We start from the raw sequence: 22,445 nt of genomic DNA on the forward strand, positions 1-22,445 counted from the left end.
AAAAAAAAAGAAACTGTCCAGATGGCCTGACTGAAAATTATTTGATTGTATACCTGGATTATTGAGCATGGACTTTGTTGGTATTTGTTGTTGTTGTTGTTGTTGTTGTTGTTGTTTGTTGTTGCTGCTGCTGTTATTGTTGTTGCTGCTGCTGCTGCTGCTGTTGTTGTTGTTGTTATACGGATGCACAATATTGGATTTTTGACCGATAAGCCGATATGTTAAGACTTATTTGGCCAATACCAGTACCGATATTTTTAATATACGTTCCTTTGTCAGAGCATAGCCCTCTTATTTAGGCTTATTTTCTACAAAAATTGTGAAACAGCTTTAAGAGCTGGTGACATATATTCAGTAACAGCCATATAGACGGGGACCCTGGTGGTCTGATCCTCGGCTACAGAAGCTGGCTATTGGGACATGGAATGTCACCTCTCTGGTGGAGAAGGAGCCTGAGCTGGTGTGTGAGGTTGCAAGGTTGTTGGTGCCTGGCGCGGCGGTAACCCTTGAACCCGGTGGTGGACACCGGCGGTGAGGGATGCTGTCAGGCTGAAGAAGGAGTCTTATCGGGCCTTTTTGGCCTGTGGGACCCCGGAAGCAGCTGATGGATACCGGCAGTCCAAGCAGCATGCAGCTCGGGTGGTCACTGAGGCAAAAACTTGGGTGTGGGAGGAGTTTGGAGAGGCCATGGAGAATGACTTCCGTTCGGCTTCGAGGCGATTCTGGTCCACCGTCCGGCATCTCAGGTAGGGAAAGTGGTACTCCACCAACACTATTTATAGTGGAGGTGGTGTGCTGCTGACCTCAGCTCGAGATGTCGTGGGTCAGTGGGCAGAATACTTCAAAGACCTCCTCAATCCCACTGGCACGTCTTCCACTGAGGAAGCGGGGCCTGGGGACTTTGGTTCGGGCTCTCCAATCTCTGGTGCTGAGGTCACCAAGGTGGTTAAAAAGCTCCTCGGTGGCAGGGCCCCAGGGGTGGATGAGATTCGCCCGGAGTTCCTTAAGGCTCTGAATGTTGTAGGGTTGTGTTGGCTAACACGACTGCAATATTGCGTGGACATCGGGGGCAGTTCCCCTGGATTGTCAGACTGGGGTGGTGGTCCACCTATTCAAAAAGGGGGACCGTAGAGTGTGCTCCAACTACAGGGGGATCACGCTCTTAAGCCTCCCTGATAAGGTCTATTCGGGGGTTCTGGAGAGGAGGGTCCATTGGATAGTAGAACCTTGGATTCAGAAGGAGCAGTACGGTTTTCGTCCTGGTCGTGGAGCACTCAGCAGGGTCCTGGAGGGTGCGTGGGATTTTGCGTAACCAGTCTACATGTGCTTTGTGGACTTGGAGAAGGTGTTGGAATGCGTCCCTTCAGAAGCCCTGTGGGGGGTACTCCGGGAGTATGGGGTACCAGGCCCTTTGATACGGGCTGTTAGGTCCCTGTACGACCGGTGTCAGAGCTAGGTCCGCATTGCCGGCAGTAAGTCGGGCTCGTTCCCAGTGAGAGTTGGACTCAGCCAAGGTTGCCCTTTGTCACAGATTCTGTTCATAACTTTTATGGACAGAATTTCTAGGCGCAGCCAAGGTGTTGAGGGGATCTGTTTTGGTGGCCTTAGGATCGCTTCTCTGTTTTTTGCAGATGATGTGGTCCTATAGGCTTCATCAGGTCGTGATCTACAGCTTTCGCTTGAGCGGTTCGCAGCCGAGTGTGACGTGGCCGGGATGAGGTCCTACCCCAAGTAGAGGAGAGGCCATTGCTGGTCCGTATACAATGTTGGATTGTATACCTAGATTATTGAGCATGGACTTTGTTGTTTTCAACCAGTTTGACACGACTGTCACCAAGGAAGAGGGTCGGCAATGGAGGAGAGGGCGTGGCAAAGAGACCATCTTAGCACCAACATAACTTGTTTGTTCCATTTTGGAGTAAGCTGTTGGGAGAAGAATCAGTTTTGTGTTGTGTGTTTACTTGACTGATGAAGCCTTCCGGATCAAAGGTGAAACGTTTCAGCACAAAAAAAGAAACTGTCCAGATGACTTGACTGAAAAATGTTGGAGTAAACCCTGATGTGTCACCACACCTTGGACACCTCCCTCAGGACGAGGAGGAGACCGCAGGGCAGACCCAGAGCTCACCTGAGGGATTATATATCATCTCTGGCCTGGGAACATCTTAAGATCCTCCAGGAGAAGCTGGAGAGTGATGGTGAAGAGAGGGTATTCCACAAGGAAACTGATGGAGTGATGGACAAATCAAGAGCTAAAACATTAAATCAGCTGTGTGGATTATTTTTTTCAAAGGACTTATTGCTTCATTCAGACCAGGATTTTTAGTAGAGCTTGTTCGTCTGCTCAGACAAACGCATCAAAGTAAAGGAAAAGTAGGCAGTTTTTCTTAGTTTGTGTTTCTCTACTTTTAATTTGTTTTTTTTTATTTACTAGTTGAATTGGTCAGCGTGAACACCTCTTCTGTAATCCTATAAAATAAATACATAAAGCACACAATTTTGTTATTGTCCTCATTACTCAGAACATCTGTAGTTTTATTTTTGTAAGAAACTGAAGCTTTGTCATGGATATGTAAAGACAGTTATTTTAGATATACGCAAGCATGGCCCCTTCTTTCACATCTTTGTTTATGTACACAATGAGAGAAATAAAAGATAATTTTAGATGTATGTGTAACACACGTGCTAACTGGATCTAAAAGCAGTAGGTGAGGTTTGAGTAGATGATGTGTGGTGAATATTTACGATTGTCTCATTTCAGGGAGTACTTTGATGATGGTGGGGGACTGTGAGAAACGATTAGGAGCAGCAGAGAGGGAGTTCATCCATACCTCAGCCATAAGTTTTCTCACTCCACTCAGGAACTTTCTGGACGGAGACTGGCGGACTATTTCAGTGAGTTTGAAACACCAAATCTGTTGTACTTCTGCCATCAGACAGCCTTTCCAGTTTGTCCTTGCAGCAGGCCAGTAAAGTCCTGCAGAAGTGGTCCAGTTCGCTCATTGCTTCAAAACCAGTCAGTAAAGAAGCCAGGTCAAGTGATATGAAAGTTAAATGTTGATTATCCTTGAAGAATGTGATGTCATATACAATTTGACTGTCTGTCAATGTTCAGAATACATGTGAATGTTTTCACCTACTACCACTTCACATCTGTTAAACTTGTTGATTTAGACCCATATTTGCCTTCACTCAGCTGTGGTGATCATCTGGAATAGTACTGAGTCCAAAAGTCCATCATTTGTAGATCTAATGATCTCTGAGAGTTGCAATAAAATCCATACATTGGTTCATGAAATCTCTTGTTACCACGACAGAAAAAGAATGCATACACATACAGGCAATAACATTATCACCCTTCACCTTTGGCATTGGGTGTTGGGTGAAAACCAGAATGTTCAGCAGCTTCATCTTTCAGGCGATAAATGGTAAAATGGTAAATAGACTGTACTTATATAGCGCCTTTCTATCTTATTTCAAGATACTCAAAGCTCTTTACAACAATCTGTGCCTCATTTACCCATTCATACAGCACTCTTTAGATCTCTACAAAGCTAATTGAACAAATCATTCTAATGAGAATAATCAGAGCTTTCTCACATTCATACACTGATGGGACACACATCAGAGGCTATGAGGGGTTCAGTGTCTTGCCCAGGGACACTTCGGCATGTGACTGCTGGTGGATTTGAACCCCCAACTCTCGCATTGGAGGACGACTGCTCTAACCACTCAGCCACAGTTGCCCCCACTCAGCCACATCCGCCCCCGATAAGGCTGCTGAACCTCCATTAATACTCTGAACACCACTGGACAAGACATATGTACCTTTGTTCAATCAGATATTCACATATATGAAATGGCTTTCTGTTTTATATACTTGTGCGATCAGTGCATGCATAGGCATCGCAACCATTATATGTGAAGGGGACATGTCCCCCCACATTAAAAAAAGATGTTCATTTGGACCCCCCCTCCCATTTTTACTATGAAACATTAGTTCAGACGGCGCAGTTTCTCTTTCTTTGTGAACAAATCCATTCCACTTGATCAATAGGAGAATAATCCAGCCACTAAAACTCCACTCCAGGTTTTCCTGGTTACCTCCAACTCTCTGAGTCTCCTCCTGCCTCGGCAGAAAACACGCACGCACAGGTGGAGGAGATGGAGACTGTGTTGCTCGCTCGCCAGTTTAGCAGCTTAGTGCGGCAGTTGTTGACCGGGGGGGTTGATCATAAACATATATTCATGTTAGGAGGATGCTTGAGAGAAGTGGAGCGCTACGTCTGTAGCATGTTCTCTTAGCGGTAACTGTGACGCTGTAAGACTCTGCAAGTGTAAGAGACGCTGTGTGTTCAGGTGCATTAAAGTTGAAATGTCTTTAAACCCCCACACCTTATTGTCCTCAAGCTTCATGAGAAACATCATTTAGATGAGTAGTGTTGAACACAAGTAAAAAAGTCCAGTGCTGATGTTTTTTATTTCTCTAAAAACACAAATAGTTCTGACCTGACGCTCTGCATTAAGTGTATTAAAGTTAAAATGTCTTTAAAACCCACAGCTGAATTTACACAAACTTGGTGAGAAACATGATTTAAATGTGTGGAATTAAAGCAAATCTAGGTGAAATGTTGCTTTATTGTACAGTAGTGTAGACTTTTTTTGTGTGCGCACACACACACCTACACGCATCATTGTGTCCCCCCACATTAGGGTTGCTTCTGACACCCTTGAGTGCATGCATTATAAAAATGTAGAATGCCACAAAAAATACTTACAAATTGGGGACTACAAAGGCAGCCATCTATTTTTCGACCTGAAGAGGGTCTTGTTCTTTGTTCAACTTTAATGCGATCTGAACCACAATGTCCCCCCCACAAATGTTATATCAAAACGACCAGCTCGGCGCCGTGATGTGTGCTACTACTTTTATTGGCGTTTTGAGTTACCGTGGCAACGTAATGTACAAACACAGACACATTTTTTCTCATTGAAAACACTGACCGAACTCTTCACAGCCTCCAATTGTCACAGTGAGGTCACATGACCGAGCATGAAGAGGTCTCTGAACAAAACGCGATTAACTTTTGGAGCCATTTTGGATCAAAATCAGAAAACTAAAATTGACTAACTTTGTCATTCTTTGAGATATTGAGCTGAACTTTGGTATGGTCATAGCTGAGAGTGAGATGTTTTACATTCTTAGTGCAAATTATAAATCCAACATGGCCACCTTGTTTAATCAGGACAAAATACGATAACTCGGCTATTTAAAACGATATTGAACTAAAAATTAGTTTGGTGGTACCTGACAGAGATGCACAACACATTCTGAATTCAAATCTTAAAATTCAAGATAACTAAACCTAATTTCAAATATAACTCAGATGTTTTTAGAGCTATTCAGCAGAAATTTGGTGCCCTGGTTGTTGATAACAATCCTTAACAGACTCTGATTGCAAATCATAAATCCAAGATGGCCACCGGAGTTTATAAGGAAAAATACTATAAATCAGACATTTTTAAAGATATTAAGCTGAAATTTGTTTTAGGGTCATCCAGGTTTTTATGTCTTTAAGACATGCTTGTAGTCTAAGTAACTGATTGGATTCATTGGGTTTCATGGACAAATATAATTGTGTGTCATCAGCATAACAATGAAAATGTATCCCATGCTGTTTAATAACTTTACATAATGGAAGCATATACAAGGTAAAGAGTATTGGTCCAAGCACTGAACCCTGAGAAACTCCATGACTAACTTTGGTGTATGAAGAAGATTTATTATTTACATTTACAAACTGGAATCTATCAGATAGATATGATTTAAACCATTTTAGAGCTGTTCCTGTAATCCCAATATCATATTCAAGCCTCTGTAGTAAAATATTGTGATCAACTGTATCAAATGCAGCACTGAGGTCTAACAGGACCAGTATAGACACAAGTCCATTGTCTGAGGCCATGAGAATATCATTAGTGACTTTTACTAGTGCTGTTTCTGTGCTATGATAAACTCTAAATCCCTGCCTGAAACGCTTCAGATTATTTCTTTGTAGACGTTCACGCAACTGACCTGCAACTATTTTCCCTAGAATTTTTTAGATGAAAGTTAGATTAAGTAAAGTTTTAATTACAGAAATCTTAAAACGCTGTGGTACGTAACATTCATTAGAGACAAATTAAACAAATTCATTATGTATTTATTAATTAAGGGAAATATCTCTTTAAACAGTCTGGTTGGGATGGGATCTAGCAGACGTGGATGGTTTGTGTGAAACTATTATTTTTGAAAATTCAGAGAGCTCAACAGGACAAAAACTGTCCAAACATAAATCAGGTACTAGTGACATTTTTAAAGTTGTCTCATCTGACACAGAACCAGAGGCGATAGTAGGAATGTTTGTTTTGAATTTTTTCCCTAATTGAAATAATTTTATTTATAAAGTATCTCATGAACTCATCACTGCTTATAGATGTAGGAATACATGGTTCAACAGAGATAAGATTTTTCATTAGACTAGCTATGGTACTTTAAAGGAACCTGGGGTTATTTTTATTCTCATCAATGTAAGATGAATAATATAAAGTTCTATCTTTACAGAGCACTTTTTTATATGTTAGCAGGCTGTCTCTTCAAAATATTAAAAATTCTTCAACGTTAGTGGAGCGCCATTTTCTGTCCAGCTTTCTGCCTGTTTTAAAGTACATAACTCAGAATTGAACCAAGGAGCCAGTGTTCTCTGATTACTTTCTTTTTCAGCAGAGCAGTTTTATCAAGTGAAGTTTGGAAAGAAGTTGTAAATTTATCAACCAGATGATCTAAGCTACTGTTCTCTGATGCATTACTCTGCAAGACAGAGGAAAACATTGATGGAAGAGATTGTTTAAATTTGGTTACAGCTTTTTCTGATAAGCACCTGCTGAGATGAAATTTACTCTCAGTGACTGTGTAGTCATTTAATGTAAACTCAAAGTTATTAAAAAATGGTCGGACAGAAGGACTTTGAGGAACTATTACAAAGTCATTAATTTCTATGCTGTAAGTCAGAGCCAGATCAAGAGTGTGATGATGAGAATGAGTAGATGTTCGGACATTTTGGATAAAACCAAATGAGTCTATTAAATTATTAAAGGCTACACTTGAGCGTTCACTTTCAACATCCACATGAATATTGAAATCACCCATTATTATGACTTTATCAGTATTTAGTAGTAAGTCAGTTAAGAATTCTGATAATTCAGACAAAACCTGAGAATAGGAACCTGGTGAACTTTGATAACAGTCTATCTGTTTTAAATTGTGCTCTATAAATAAATATGACTTGACTTGGTGGACGATGTATAACAACTAGTGAGAGTGGCCTTTCTGATTTACATTTTGGATGAGAAAGACTTTAAGGCAGCGACTCAAAAGTATTATAACTAATAATTGATTAAGTATTAATCAATAGTCCCGACTGAAAAATAGAAGTTATATCTGGGGCGGCTGTGGCTGAGTGGTTAGAGCAGTCGTCCTCCAATGCAAGAGTTGGGGGTTCAAATCCACCAGCAGTCACATGCCGAAGTGTCCCTGGGCAAGACACTGAACCCCTCATAGCCTCTGATGTGTGTCCCATCAGTGTATGAATGTGAGAAAGCTCTGATTAGTCTCTTTAGAATGATTTGTTCAATTATCTTTGTAGAGATCTAGTAGAGTGCTGCATGAATGGGTAAATGAGACACAGATTGTTGTGTAAAGCGCTTTGAGTATCTCCATAAGATAGAAAGGCATTATATAAGTACAGTCCATTTACCTCTGCCTCGACTTGTTTTAGGAACATGAAAATTTAAATAATTAACAAGAGTGGATTCATTTATACTAACAAAATATTCCTGTTGTAGCCAAGTTTCTGTCAGACAGAATAAATCAATATAATGATCAGTTATCACGTCATTGACTAACAGGGATTTAGAGGAAAGAGATCTGATGTTCGATAGTTCATATTTAATGATTTTTTTTTTTTTTTGGTAAATTAACTGTGTTAAATTTAATAAGATTAATATGGTTTATATTTTTAGAGCAGATTTTTGGTTTATTTAATTTGAGCCGTGGGCGAGTTGACACTGTTTCAATGGGGGTGTGGGTGGGTAACGGAGGAGAAGCAGCAGACTGTTAATTGTCAATAATTTGGATGTCCAACTGAATCACATAAGTTTTTGGAGAGAAGAACTGTTTAACATGTAGAGCTGAAATTTGGTGTAGTTATAGCTGAGAACATTCCCCATCACATACTGAATCCAAATCAAAAATCCAAGATGGCCACCATAGCTTAAAAGAAACATTTATCGTTATAACTCATTGATTTTTTTCATTTTATTTGGTTATTTATTTGCCATAGTGAGCTGAAATTTTGTATGTTGGTAGCTGAGAATGAACCTCAACACATACTGTCAAATCAAAATTTAAAATGACTGCCACGTGGCAGTCCCCTTCAAAGTTTCTCCAGGAACTTTCCAGTTACTTTCTACTCTCTGAAGGCAACGTTCATGTGTTTAGGCCCTACAAGACAATACAGATCACTTTAAGAGCCATATTTCTCAGCTTAACAAGCATGATTGGTGTACATCTTACATATTTCTACAGCTGGTTACTGCTAACAGGGTCATTATGTTGTGTAGAAAGAGCGTCGTCTGCTGGAGAACCTTCGACTGGATCTGGATGCTTGTAAAGCCCGCCTGAAGAAGGCAAAGATGGCTGAGGCTAAGGCTGCGGTGAGTCCTTTAGTGCGTTTCTACAGCCTGTCCATTCATCTTTCTAATGAATAATGTTTGTGTGTCAGCATTAATCGTCACTAACTGTCTCTATGTTGACCACCTTTGCAGTGTGAGGGTGAAGTAAGTATTAAAAACTGTTTTACAGTACCATCTTCACTTTGGTTGTTTTTTCAGTTTGACTGATCTGGTTCTGTGGTTTGTTTAAGACGAGATACAATAAATACCAAATTTTTAAAAACAAAACAGTGGACTGAAAAAACTGTACAACTTCAAGCTGTCTTATTGAAGAGTGTGTGCTTTTATCAGAAGCCATTGACGAACTCAGAGACATGTTGGTCTATGACTGACGACAAACTTTGCAAAGGGCTTTCTGTTTGATGTGATCTTGTTTTCTACATATTTAGATCATTGAAAATATTTATTTTTCATTTTCTATGACTGTTTCATATTCAGCCATAGAAAAGTGTCTTTATCCTCTCACATTCAGAGAAGCTTAGTGCCTGAGGGAAACAAGATGGAAACAGAGCTGCTGCTTCAAACTCGTCTTATCAGTTCAGTTTTACTGATAGGTCTGATTATTTAAAATTATTTGTTGCGAAATGCAGGAGTTTATATATTTGATCAAATAATTTGTAAAATATTGTAATTTGAACGTAAGAGTAACTTCTCTTAAATTCACACACACACAAACACACACACAGAGGCAAAATAAGCAGAAGAAGCCACCCTTAAGTATTTCACGCTCCAACTATCAGCAGTAGTTTTAATATGGAGGATTATGGACGCTACCCTTGCACCACTATTCTGCACCCAGACAGCAGCCTGTTTTCACAACAAAGAAAAAGAATACAGATGTAACCCTTCTGAGGATGTTACCAGTAATAAAACAAACACACAAAGATTAAAATATTATTATGACCAACACCAATGATCTACACTTTTTTGTTTTAATTTTGCTCTTTCTTCGTTTTACACTGCCCTCTTAAAGAATTGGTCCAGTGGGGACAATTTCTTTATTTTTGCTATGGACTGAAAACACGGGGCAGCATGGTGGAGCAGTGGTAGAGTTGCCGCCTCTCAGCGAGCAGATCGTCCCAGTACAAATCCTGACTGGGACCTTTCTGGGTGCAGTTTGCATGTTCTCTCCGTGCATGCGTGGGTTTTCCCCGAATACTCCAGTTTCCTCCCACAGACCAAAAACATGCATGTTAGACTGATTGGTAACTCTAAATTGTCCCTAGGTGAGAGAAAGACCTGTCCAGGTGTCCCCTGTCTCTTGCACAGTGATAGCTGGACATGGGCACCAGTGACTCCCATGACACCGAAAAGGAAGAAGTGGGTAGGGCGGAAGGAAGGAAGGAAAGGAAGGAGGGAGGGAGGGAGGGAGGGAGGGAGGGATCCATTCATCCATCCCAGGACCACATGGACAATGAGCCATTCACATGCTCACTCACACATTGAGACAATTTTAGTTATCAGTTAACTTCACATGCATGTTTCTGATCTATGGGAGGAAACCAGAGGAACTGGAGAAACTCGTTCATGCACAAGAAAAAAATGCAAACTCCACACAGAAAGGTTTCCAGAAAATAGGCGATTCTGTGACCTTCGTACTGTGAGGCCACAGTTCTAACCACTGTTAAGTGTTTCCCCTACCATTATACAAGCGGGGTGCCCCACCCCGTCAACAGAACTGAGCACCCCGCCTACCAAATCGAACTTGAAACCCCCACCCCCCACTCCCCATCCTGCACTGACATAGCACCAAGCTAGCGGCCCGAAATACAGGCTCTCTAGCTAAAAAACTAAAGGTGCCTCTTCCTTCATGCTGAACGGCCCCGCCCCCACTCAAAAACTCTTGGTCCAAGCTTCGCTCAGACATGTCTCCGTCCCTCCCCATCAACAAAAATCATGGATGAGATGAACATCCCGCCATGGCAAGTTAACTAGGGGAAACACTGCTGTTCCACCAGGATTGACATCAAAAGATAAATATGAGACCAGAGAGTAATATTTCAGCTTTTATTGACTGATTTACTGTATATATCTGGATCATATACACAACTTACAAGGTAGCATTAACAGGAGTACTTGATATAGATTAAAGTGAATACAGTAATACTTAATCTCTTGTTGCAAATATTTTGCTTGCATCTGAGGAATTTCCTCTGCACATCAAAAAGAAAGTCTACATGCAGAAAAAAGGAATTTCACAGAATGTGAGTTGGAGAAGCTTCTAAATAAGGTAGAGGTATGTAAATTCTGTTTGGCATGCTGACCTCTGGCATTAGTATCAAGCACAAGAGGAGTGCCCCACCATGCTGTTCATTACAACGAATGAATCGTGAGTTGAACTGGGCTACTTCGCTACAGTGTTGGTTAGTTGCTTTTGTGCATCTCGTATAATTTGCACACTGATTGAATGAAAATGCTTCCTGATTTTATAGCAATTTGTGTGCAGTGGATAGCTCTGATTACATTTGGAAAATGGTAAATGGATTGTACTTATATTGCAACTTTCTATCTAATCAACATACTCAAAGTTCTTTACAACACAATCTGTGCCTCATTTACCCATTCATACAGCACTCTACTACACACACATTCATACAGCACTCTACTAAACACACAATCATACAGCACTCTACTACACACACATTCATACAGCATTGTACTACACACACATTCAACCAGCACTCTACTACACACATTTCATACAGCACTCTACTACACACACATTCATACAGCATTCTACTACACACACATTCAACCAGCACTCTACTACACACATTTCATACAGCACTCTACTACACACACATTCAACCAGCACTCTATTACACACATTTCATACAGCACTCTACTACACACACATTCATACAGCACTCTACTACACACATTTCATACAGCACTCTACTACACACACATTCATACAGCACTCTACTACACACGCATTCATACATCACTCTACTACTCACACATTCATACAGCACTCTACTACACACACATTCATACATCACTCTACTACACACGCATTCATAAAGCACTCTACTACACACACATTCATACAGCACTCTACTACACACATTTCATACAGCACTCTACTACACACATTCATACAGCACTCTACTATACACACATTCATTCAGCACTCTACTACACACACAGTCATACATCACTCTACTACACACACATTCATACAGCACTCTACTACACACATTTCATACAGCACTCTACTGCACACATTCATACAGCATTCATACAGCACTCTACTACACACACACATTCATTCAGCACTCTCTACACACATTCATACATCACTCTACTACACACACATTCATGCAGCACTCTACTACACACATTTCTTACAGCACTCTACTACACACACATTCATACAGCACTCTACTACACACACATTCATGCAGCACTCTACTACACACACATTCATGCAGCACTCTACTACACACTTATTCATACAGCACTCTACTACACACACATTCATACAATCCTCTACTACATCTTTATAAACCTAATCTGAATCTGTAGTGACCAATCAGAGCTTTACATCACATTCATCTGATGGAATACACATCGGACGTTATGAGTGGTTCAGTCTCTTGCCCAGGGACACTTCAGCATGTGACTGCTGGTGGAATTGAACCCCTAACTCTCCCATTGGTGGACAAATGTTCTAACCTTGCAACAACAGCTGCCCCAAACCAGCTGTCACTGCATATTGTGCTTTAATGTTTTTCTCTTCAGAGTCATAGTCAGATTCTTTATTGTCATTCGCACCTCATGTGGTACATGTGGTGGAGCGAAATTATGTACACAGGTTCCCAGTTATATCCAACAATAAAATGTATAAGAAAAACAGTAATAAGATCTAACATATGAACTAAGAAAAACATCAACTAAATATACACTAAGCACTCATAACATAAAACATTGAACATCAGCACAAACATGAACATGAGTCTGTGTGAGCGGATGTGCACGCATGAACACATCAACATTGAAACGGATCAGCAGCAACATGAAACAGATCAGCAGCAACACAATGCAATTTTTTTCACAGTGATTATTCTAGTTAGAGATTCATGAGTCTAACAGCCTCAAGGTAGAAGCTGTTTCTCAGTCTAGTGGTTCTACACTTAATGCTCCTCAACCTCCTTCCTGAGGGGAGTGGGGCAAAAAGTGTGTGTGCTGGGTGAGTGAGGTCCTTCATGATGCAGGTGGCTCTCTTCCTGCATCTAGAGTTGTAGATGTCTGTGATGGTGGGGAGGCTGACTCCGACAGTCTTCTGTGCAGCCTTCACCACTCTCTGCAAAGCTTTTCTTTCTGCATCTGTGCAGCCTCCATGCCACATGTTGATGCTGGAGCACAGGTTGCTCTCCACTGCACACCTGTAGAAGGAGGTGAGGACTGAGCTTCTCAGACAAGCTCGCCTCTGCCGCCTGAGGAAGTAGAGTCTCTGATGTGCTTTCTTGATCAGGCTGGTGGTGTTGTTGCTCCAGCTGAGGTTGTTATTCATGTGTACACCCAAGTACTTGTAGCTGGAGACCACTTCCACTGCAGATCCTCTTATGTTCAGTGGGGTGTAGATATTTTTGTTCCTTCTGAAGTCCACAATCATCTCCTTTGTCTTCTTCACATTGATGTGAAGGTTATTCTCTTTGCACAAGCTCTCCAGATGTTCCACCTCCTGCCTGTAGCTGGACTCATCATTGTTTGTGATTCATTCCACCACCGCTGTATCATCTGCAAACTTTACAATGTGACAGCCTGGATGGGTAGCTGCACAATCATACGTGAGCAGATTAAACAGGAGGGGGCTCAACACATCTCCGAGGAGAGCCAGTGCTGATGGTTATGGTGGAGGAGAAGTTGTGGATCCTCACTAACTGTGTTCTGTTTGTTAAGAAGTCTAGTACCCAGTTGCAAATGAAGGGGCTTAGTCCTAGTGTGAATAGTTTGTCCATCAGGGTTTGGGGGATCATGGTGTTTAAGGCGGATGTGAAGTCCACAAAGAGCATACGGACGTATGAGTTTTTCTTCTCCAGGTGGTTGAGCGCAGTGTGGACCACAGAGGAGATGGTATCCTCTGTTGATCGGTTCTCACGGTATGCATACTGATGAGGGTCCTCGTTGATGTTGATGGTTGTTTTGATGTGAGTCGTGACCAGTTTTTCGAAGCATTTAGTGACTATCGGGGTGAGGGTCACTGGCCAATAGTCATTCAGACCAGTCACTGTAGAGCTTTTTGGGACTGGGATGATGTTGGCGGTCTTCAGGCAGGTGGGAACTGTCTCCAGGGTAAGTGAGGTGTTAACGATGTCTGCCAGCACCTCGCAGAGCTGATCGGCACATTCCTTCAACACTTTTCCAGGGATGTTGTCTGGGCCAGTTGCTTTATGCGGATTAATCCTCCTGAAAGTACTCCTTACTTCAGCTGAGGTCACACTGAGATGCTCTTCATCCGGTGGTGAGGTGAGTCTGGTGCTGGGTGGTCTGTTCGGGTCTTCAAAGCGTGCATAGAACTTGTTGAGGGCATCAGGCAGAGATGGGTCTTTGGGGCATTGTTCGCTCCTTCCTTTATAATTTGTTATGCACTTAATGCCCCTCCACATGCTCCGAGGGTCTTGTGAGATGAATTGACCCTCAATCCTCTGTGCATATGTGGCCTTGGCCTTCTTAATACTAGCAACCAGCTCTTTTCTTGTTCTACTCAGCTCCTCTGAGTTTCCAGACCTGAAGGCAGTGTTCCTGGCTTCCAGCAGGGTGCGCACCTCTGCATTCAGCCAAGGTTTTCTGTTCGGGTAGCTTTTAACATTTCTGATAGTGGAGACGGTGTCAGTACATGTACTTATGTAACCCAGAACTGAGGATGTGTATTGGTCTAGATCAAGTGATCCTCCATTTTCAGCAGCTTCTCTGAAAACCTGCCAGTCTGTTTGGTCAAAACATTCTCTCAGTATGGGGCCACTGTCCTGGATCCAACATTTAACTCTCTTTTGTACCAGTCTGTAGCGTCTCAGCGGGGGCATGTAAGCAGGAGCCAAGAAGATTGAGATGTGGTCTGACAGTCCTAGGTGGGGGCGGGGTTCGGCTTTGTATGCATCTTTTACGTTCGTGTAAACACGGTCCAGCGTCTTGTCTCCACGTGTTGGAATTGCCACATGTTGATAAAAGCTTGGGAGACAGTCCTTTAGATTCACATGATTAAAGCCTCCGGCTACAACGTAAAGAGCCTCGGGGTGTTAGCTCTGCAGCGAGCTGATAATATCATGTAGCTCCTGCAGTGATTCATTAGCATTAGCATCCGGAGGAATCTAAACAACTGTGATGAAAGTCACTGTGAACTCGCGGGGTAGATAATGTGGCAGACATTTCACTGTTATTTGCTCCAAAGCCTTCGAGCATGAGCTATTTACAACAGTACAGTTCGTGCACCAACTTTTACTCATGTAAATGCACACTCCGCCTCCCGGTGATTTCCCCGTTAGCTCGTTGCAGCAGTCCGCTTGAAAAAAGAGTCTGTCATCCAGCTGGAAGACTGTATCTGGCGTTTTGCTTGTAATTCATGTTTCCGTGAGGCAAAGCACCGCACACTTCTTCATCTCTTCTGAGGCGCCCACTCTCAGATGAAGTAAATCCATCTTGTTGTCCAGCGAGCGGACGTTCGACAGAAAGAGAGACGGCATGGGGAGTTTACTGGCTTTAGCGTTAGCTCGTTTCCTCACCATAACCCCCGCCCGGCATCCTCTCCTCCTAAGCCGGGAGCAGCGCTTCCTCTTCTGCCCACTGAAATGCCTCTGCTGCAGCTTCCAGGTAGAGGACTTTAAGATCTGCATTCTGCCGAGCGTAGTTTTGAGTTTGTTGCTGATTTCTGCTATATTTCTTGGCAAATCCGCTCCTATTCTCATCAGTTCTGTTCGGCTATAGTTCACACGCATAAATTGTGCGGAGTCAGGCACAGAGTCAATATCAAAACTTCTAAAAACTGGGATGGTACCGGGAGCCTGTGAAGCTGCAACTGCTCTGAGCGCGGCCATCTTGATAGTGACTTCAGCTTTATTGTAGGAAATTTGATATATGTGGTCGACATTTGGATAAATCCATCCCACTCAGCTGGCATGGCTTTATTTCAGGGTGGACTTGCACAGTCCTGATCAATCTTCCAGCTCCCTCTGGATTGCCCCAGTTGGCAAAAACCCCAATGTGGTCAACAGCTGTATGTTTACAGGTAGCACACGGCTCCTCGCAGTGTTGCACTCCAAGACCGGCTGGATCTCCAAGCACAGTTCCGAAAGGATTGACCTTGGAAGTCCTAAAACAGCTGATGAACCAGTCGTCATCGTCAGCCAAAAGGTCCTCTCTGTCTCTAAATACACACTCTCCGCATATTGCACCATTTGCTGTCCTCTAATAAGACTAAAGCCATTGGTGTTAAAAGTATTTTCTGCACAACTTTGCGCATTCTTTTATGTCCACTTGTCTAATTGCATACATGTGGATGTATTATTTTTTCATGGTGTGTCTGGTGTGTACAATAATAGTTTTCACATCATTAATTTCTCAGAATCACCTCTAAGTGTCGCCAATGGACCAATAACCAGAGAAATTGTGTACTCCAACCATGTAGTTGGCCATAGTCATTTCATTTGTGATATATCTGAAATTTTGTGTGAAAAAAGGGTGTACGTCATGTTTTTGTCCATACACACCCTTTGTACACGAGGTCCCTGGACATTTAATTTAAGCTGCCAATGGTAGTTAGGAGCAGTGGGCCTATTTTCAGACAAACTGATTGTCTGGAGGAGAAAAAAGGATTTTTACAATGGTACTTGCACAAGTAGAAGATTTTAGTGAAGAATTCACTAATCCCCCCCCCCCACACACACACACACACACACACACACACACACACACACACAGTCACACACACACACTCTCTCCACTGAAACAAGTTGAGCAGTGAAGCTTTACCTGTCAGTGGTCATAATGTTGAGGCTTGCAGGGTCAAAAAGTAATCAGACTTAAAAAGTCTCAAAAAGTTCAATTTTTGTCAGTAATTTCAAAAAGGTAAAACTCATCTTTAACATAAATTTATTACACACACAGTGAAATATTTCAAGCCTGCAAATCTACAAACTCCTGTAGTTTAAGCCTTTTTGCGTTCATCCTTGTTTTATTTACATCTTGTTTGACCTGCAGGTGGCAGCAGAGCCCCTTGTGTTAAAGGATCAGTAGTTTCATTTGTAAAACACAAACCAGTCACATGCCTGAAGTCTTCCATCGATCACACACTTCACCTCTTGCATAAGCTGTGTAACCACCCACCACGAGTGATGTTCATTCAGTTGTTAAAAATAAAACAATAACAAATGTAAAATAAAAAGCCTTGTGTTCAACAGCAGTTAAACCAACAGGAAAACGTTCAACAAAACTAACTTTTTTTATAGGTCAAATAAAAAAATACTTTATATTATATTGTAATTTGCCTCTTCAAAACAAATATCTGCACAAGTTAAATATTCTAATGAAACCTACAGAGTTTCACTGCTGGTTGACAAGAAACACAACCTCAACAAGATGGCTACAGCTTCAAACATAAATATTCAAAAACCACTCCTTAACAATCGTTCAGCACAGTCAGGCAAAACGTGTTAATTTTAGATACTGATCTGTCAAAAATGTCAAGCCTGTGTAAACAAACGGAAAGAAGTGAGAGAGAGAAACCTGCCGGCTCTATCGTTAGACCTCATCCTGCTGAGAGAATGACGACGTCTGTCTTTGATCTGGTTACTGAACTTCACTAGACAACCATTTTAGGAATAAGGAGGCAGGTCTGGTGGCATAGTTTCCCGAAACTTAGCGATGAAAGAGACGATCATTACGTCATCGGGCGATGCTCAGTGTACAGTGACTCTAGTTTGCTTTGCAGTCTAGGTTAATAACTTGGTCAATTTATAAGAACTTTTTGCAAAACAAGCTGCTTCACAAGCATTCATGCTACATTGCTATGATTAAGGAAAAGTCTAGTTTTACATTAATAAATTTCAAACATTAATTCTACGTGAAGTGTCCGAGGAGGTGCAAAGGCCTGTGTCATACCGGTGTATACTACTTATCATATGTTGTGTGTAATTTATGCAACTTTTCAGCGACAAGTTAGACCAGCACCAGTGACTCTAGTTTGTGTGTAGTTTAAAAAATTATTTTATTAAAAAAAAAAAAAAAACAAGTACTACATGTGTTTCTCACTTTCAAATTTGAATACAATTTCTGATAGATCTAGAGAGAAAAATCTACCAAAAAAACTCTTTAAGGTCTCTATTAATCTTTGGCTTTGATTGTCCAAAATAAAACGGCTAAATGAACATCCTTTAAGAGAGCTAGTTCTGCATTTTCACCAGACTTTGAGCCATTATTTGTGTCTGTTTTATGGATAGACTTTTTTTTCCCTCTTCAATTTCTAGTAAATGCTGCTAAAACTGACCAAGGCAGACTTTTGCAATCCATTTGCATGTTTGCACGTGCATGAATAGGCTGCAGCTGACATTATTATAACAACTGTCATTTCCAGGAGGTCAGTGAAAGACGGATGAGTCAGTAGTTTCAGTAATCTCATTCAGCTTGTTTATATATAGCTGTTGCATCAGCTCTGCTCCTTCCTATTATTACTTCAGTCACACCCAACTGGAAAGTATGCCAGTTGCTGTTAACTCACTACTTCCTCTATCCATAATTACAATGGATTACTGTGGTACCCTTGATTTGACGTCTGCTTTTCATGAAAAAAAAATCATGTTAACAGATTAACCTGCAAATATTTAAAATATTTAACATCAGTGACATTATATATATATATATATATATATATATATATATATACATACTAACGTTGCGGCACATAGCTGCAAAAAACAGATACAAAACAATTATTTTGTATTGTGTGTTTTTTCTTGTTGGCTTTTCTTGATATTTTGCTTTTGAAATTATTATGTGTTTAGAATTTATATAACAATAATAATAAATTTACAACTTGTACACAATGCCACAAATAATGAAATGAGTTTTGCTATTTTTGTAGGTGGCTCCAGACTTTAATGAAACCAGGCCTCGCAACTATGTGCTGTCAGCCAGTGCTTCTGCGGTAAGGAGACGCCCAAAAAACACGACCACATGTCAATAAGCTGAACTGAAGTAGAGAATTTGAAGAAGCTGAACCTGAACAAAATTTTTTCAAGAACTGGGCTGTCAATGCTTGTTGAGTCTGAACAGTTTTAGCTGAAAATAAAGCTGAAAGTGAGCTATAAGCCAAATGTTAGCTAAACACTAAAAATCACAAAAGCAACACAAAAGAAGTAAACATCTAAAGGAAAGCAAAAAAAAATGTAAATGGCACAAGGCTACCTCAAAGGATCACAATAGAAAAGTAAAAAGTGAAATTACTGAAATGAAATAATAATGCTGAATTATGGACATTTTAAATAAGATGAAACGGAGCAGAACAGCAGCTGAAAGTAACAAAATAATAAACTGAACTGTTCAGTGATTTAAAAACATACATGAGAATTTTGAATTGGATCCGAAGGTGAATGGGTAGCCAGTGCAGGGAGGCCAAAACTGGCGTGATGTGCTCTCTATAGCCTGTACCAGTTAAAAATCGGGCTGCAGCATTTTGGACCAGTTGTAGACGAGCAATGGAGGACTGACTGATTCCAAACAGAAGTGAATTGCAGTAATCAAGCCTGGATGTTATGAAGGCGTGGATCACTGTCTCAAGGTTCTTTTTGGAGAGTATAGGCTTCAGCTTAGACAGCCGTCTCAGCTGAAAAAAACAGGATTTGACCATCATGTTTACGTGACTGTTGAGTTTTAAGGACGGGTCCATTGTCACCCCCAGATTAGTGACCTTTTTTTTCTCTAGCGGGGCTAGAGAGAAAAGGTCAATGTCATGGTTCATGAGTGAGCCACTGGGATGGAACAGCATGACTTCAGACTTCTTCTCATTGAAGCTTAAGAAGTTTAAAGCCATCCAGTCCCGGATGTCAGCCAGGCAGTCAAGAAGAGGCTGAATAGAGCGTGTGCCTCTGTGCCTCAGGGGGAAGTAAATTTGGCAATCATCGGCGTAGAAATGAAAGGGTATGTTGTGTTTGCGGAAAATAGCACCTAGTGGCAGCAGGTATAAAGAAAAGAGAAGGGGACCGAGGATGGACCCCTGCGGTACCCCCCACTGGAGCGCTGTCGATGCCAAACTAAAATCTTTGATATTGACACAGAAGGTTCTGTCAGAGAGGTAGGACCCAAACCATTTAAGGGCTGACCCTGTGATGCCCACCCACTGCTCCAGTCTAGAAATGAGGATCTTGTGGTCGATGGTGTCAAAAGCAGATGTCAGGTCCAATAGAACAAGCAGCACAGAATCACCTGCGTCTGTGGATATGAAAATGTCATTAAAAACCTTCAGTAGAGCAGTTTCAGTGCTATGGAGAGATTTGAAGCCAGATTGGAATAACTCTAGGATAGCGTGATCCCCCAAAAACTGTTTCAACTGAGACTCTACAATTTTTTCCAGTAGTTTAGAGGTGAATGGGAGTCTGGAGACAGGCTGGAAGTTGGACATGACTGAGGGGTCAAGGTTAGGTTTTTTCAGGAGGGGCTGGACAGCAGCATGTTTAAAAGTCTTTGGCACCACACCTGAGGATAAACTGCTATTCAGAATAGTGAGGATAAAAGGACCCAGGGTAGGAAAAATTTCCTTTAGTAGTCGAGGGGGGACCACATCAAAGGGGGAACCAGATGGTTTCATGCTGCACATTACCTGCTCCAGAGAAGACAGAGATGGGCTCAAAGTGGTCAAACACAGCCACACACTGAGATGGGATGGACAGATCATGAGCTGGTGGAGAAATGAGTGCCCGGGTGTTTGCCACTTTTTCTAAAAAGAAATGGAGGAAGTTTTCACACAGCTCAGTTGAGGCTTCCAGAGGTGAACGCTCACTGAGGTGTAGAACTGAGTTCAGGGTGGAGAAAAGAACTCGGGGGTTGTGGGAGTTGGAGACAATTAAATCAGAGAAGAATTTACATTTGGCAGCTTTAATGGTTTTCTGATAGTGACGCCAACTCTCCCTTAACATTTGAAAAGAAACCTGCAGCCTGTCCTTCCTCCACCTTCGTTCAGCTTTGCGACACTGCCGCCTAACGGCTCGAGTGACGTCATTCAGCCAAGGCTCTGATTTAAGTTTCGTTTTCCTGGTTTTAAGGGGAGCAACACGGTCCAGAACATCTAAACAGGCAGAGTTGAACTGAGAGGTTAGCTCCTCAGTGGTAAGAGACACCGAGGGCTGTTCGATCCTCTCAGAGTTAAAACCTTCATTAAAACGAGCAGCAGTGAAATGGTTAATGGAACGCGTACGTGCAGGAACGCACGTTTTAGCAGTAGGACAAGGGGGGGTGAGGTCAAACAATACAGGCATGTGATCTGAAAAAACATTGTCACCGATTTTCAAAATAGAAACGGAGACATCGCGTGTTAAAACGAGGTCCAGCGTGTGACCGTGTTCTTGGGTGGGACCTTTTACCTGCTGAGTTAAATTAAAAGAGTTCAATAAATCTAGAAAGTCCTTCACTAAGGGCTTCTCCTGACAACACACATGCAAATTAAAGTCACCAATAAACAAAAAGTGAGTTTCTCTGTGTGATATCAGCCAAAAAGTCAGAGAATTCATTTATGAAGTCCTTGGAACGAGGGGGGCGGTAGACGAGCGCGCACAGAACCGGAGGAGAGTGTCCGAGTTCAAAGACGCTTAGCTCAAAGCTGGCGCGGGACACCGGGATGGACAACTGTTTACAGGCCATGTTTGCTTTAAAAACTGTTAATAATCTTTCCCCCGCGCCGACCTGATGGCCGCGGGGCATTGAGACACAGACAGTCCGGGGGTTGTAGTTCCACCAAGGCGCTGGACTCACCATCAGAAATCCAAGATTCCGTGACGAACAGAAAATCCAAATCCTGATCTTTAAAAAAGTCATTGAGGATAAACGTCTTGTTGGAAACAGACCTTGCGTTGATTAAATACATCCTGATCGGGTCCAACGCAGGCACAGCCGTGGAGGGAGAAGCGCGCGCCGGCAGGCGCAGGTTATGAAGAACAGCTCCTCCAGGTCTGCTGGTGCGGCACACAGGTAAACAACTCCAGGTGTTTACATGGACTGAGTGCGCGGGCAGCTGGCCAGCAGCCAGGCCCCGGGAGCGCCACGGGTCAGAGAGGAGAAGATCAGATCTAGAGCGAGTCCTGATTGAATAATCCACGCTTTGCCTCAGTTTCACCAAAATCCCTGCGCGCTTCCCACGACGTCTGCGACGTTTTCTCCATGGAGAAAGGCCAGGGTCACGCAGAAGGAATGCAGGAATCTCAGACAGGACCGGTGGAGGAGAATGGTGACCGCTGTACCAAAACTCCGCAGGAATTTCAGCAAATGTACGGAGCTCCAAAACTGCCCGACGATCATACTGAAAATATGACTCGGCACACTGCACCAACCATTGTAAAAAATAACAAAAATAAAATACAAGCAGAGAGCGAGAGACGGGCAGCCCTACACACACACACACACACACACACACACACACACACACACACACACACACACACACACACACACACACACATATATATATA

General features: G+C 42.1%; 1 protein-coding gene across 1 annotated transcript in view; it reads left to right on the top strand.

Annotated features, from left to right (window-relative positions):
- The window catches only part of LOC119413708 (endophilin-B2), a 138,050-nt gene that overhangs the window by 35,942 nt on the left and 79,663 nt on the right, over positions 1-22,445 (top strand). Inside the window, exons 4-7 of the mRNA XM_037680763.1 lie at positions 2,762-2,895; positions 8,662-8,754; positions 8,866-8,877; positions 18,851-18,913. Coding sequence (XP_037536691.1) covers positions 2,762-2,895; positions 8,662-8,754; positions 8,866-8,877; positions 18,851-18,913 — 302 coding nt within the window. The remainder of the gene's footprint in view (positions 1-2,761; positions 2,896-8,661; positions 8,755-8,865; positions 8,878-18,850; positions 18,914-22,445) is intronic.

Source organism: Nematolebias whitei, chromosome 8 (assembly GCF_014905685.2).
Source record: "Nematolebias whitei isolate Nwh7 chromosome 8, NemWhi1, whole genome shotgun sequence".
Taxonomy (NCBI): domain Eukaryota; kingdom Metazoa; phylum Chordata; class Actinopteri; order Cyprinodontiformes; family Rivulidae; genus Nematolebias; species Nematolebias whitei.